Source organism: Tarenaya hassleriana, unplaced genomic scaffold, assembly GCF_000463585.1.
Source record: "Tarenaya hassleriana unplaced genomic scaffold, ASM46358v1 Cleome4158, whole genome shotgun sequence".
Classification (NCBI taxonomy): Eukaryota; Viridiplantae; Streptophyta; class Magnoliopsida; order Brassicales; family Cleomaceae; genus Tarenaya; species Tarenaya hassleriana.
Genome location: NW_010966960.1, coordinates 1 through 755, shown reverse-complemented (window position 1 = coordinate 755; position 755 = coordinate 1). Strand labels below are relative to the sequence as shown.

The 755-nt window shown below is 40.1% G+C and overlaps 1 protein-coding gene across 1 annotated transcript; it reads left to right on the top strand.

Annotated features, from left to right (window-relative positions):
* Positions 1 to 18: 18 nt before the first annotated feature.
* Positions 19 to 706, top strand: LOC104824956 (citrate synthase 4, mitochondrial-like; the record flags this gene model as incomplete). The annotated part of the gene is made up of 4 exons (XM_010557154.1): positions 19 to 117; positions 242 to 291; positions 377 to 454; positions 578 to 706. Coding segments are annotated over exons 1-4 (356 nt in total), but the record flags the coding sequence as incomplete, so codon positions are not given.
* Between the last annotated feature and the right edge of the window lie 49 nt (positions 707 to 755).

Genomic DNA, 755 nt, shown 5'->3' with positions numbered 1-755 from the left:
GAAAAACTGGTTTAATATATGATTTCTATCGCAGATTTTGTCTACAAGGCGATTGATGCTCTGCCTTCCACGGCTCATCCAATGACTCAATTTGCTAGTGGTGTCATGGCCCTCCAGGTGGATGGTCCTCCGAACTTGATTTGTTATCAGCTTGTTTTTCTTGTCCAATTTATTTCCGTGATTTTAAGTAGTTAATCTCCATCTTTGTGCGGCGTGATGGTTATCCTGGGTTTTCATCCAGGTTCAAAGTGAGTTTCAGAAGGCATATGAGAAGGGAATTCACAAGTCAAAGTAAATTTTGCTGTCACATTTTCTAGTTTTTTCTTTATGTTGTATTATGTTAGCTGGCAGTGTAACAAACATGTTTGTCTTACAGGTACTGGGAGCCAACTTACGAAGACTGCCTCAATCTGATTGCCCGTGTTCCTGTTGTAGCTTCCTATGTTTATCGGAGGTTAGTGAAGGGTGAATCCTTGTGACTTTGTCTTCATGTGCCTTGTAGCTTGTGGACATTTGCTTTATGGCTCAGTTTACTTCTTCCGATGTCATTGCTTTACCTTTTCACCCACTATGGCAGGATGTATAAAGGGGGCAATACCATTTCCTCAGATGATTCATTGGATTATGGTGCAAATTTCTCGCACATGTTGGGATTTGATGACCCCCAGATGAAAGAACTTATGAGGCTTTATGTCACTATCCACAGGTTTCTGTTGATTTTATTTGTTTTCATAGATGTTTGTCAAACCTATAGA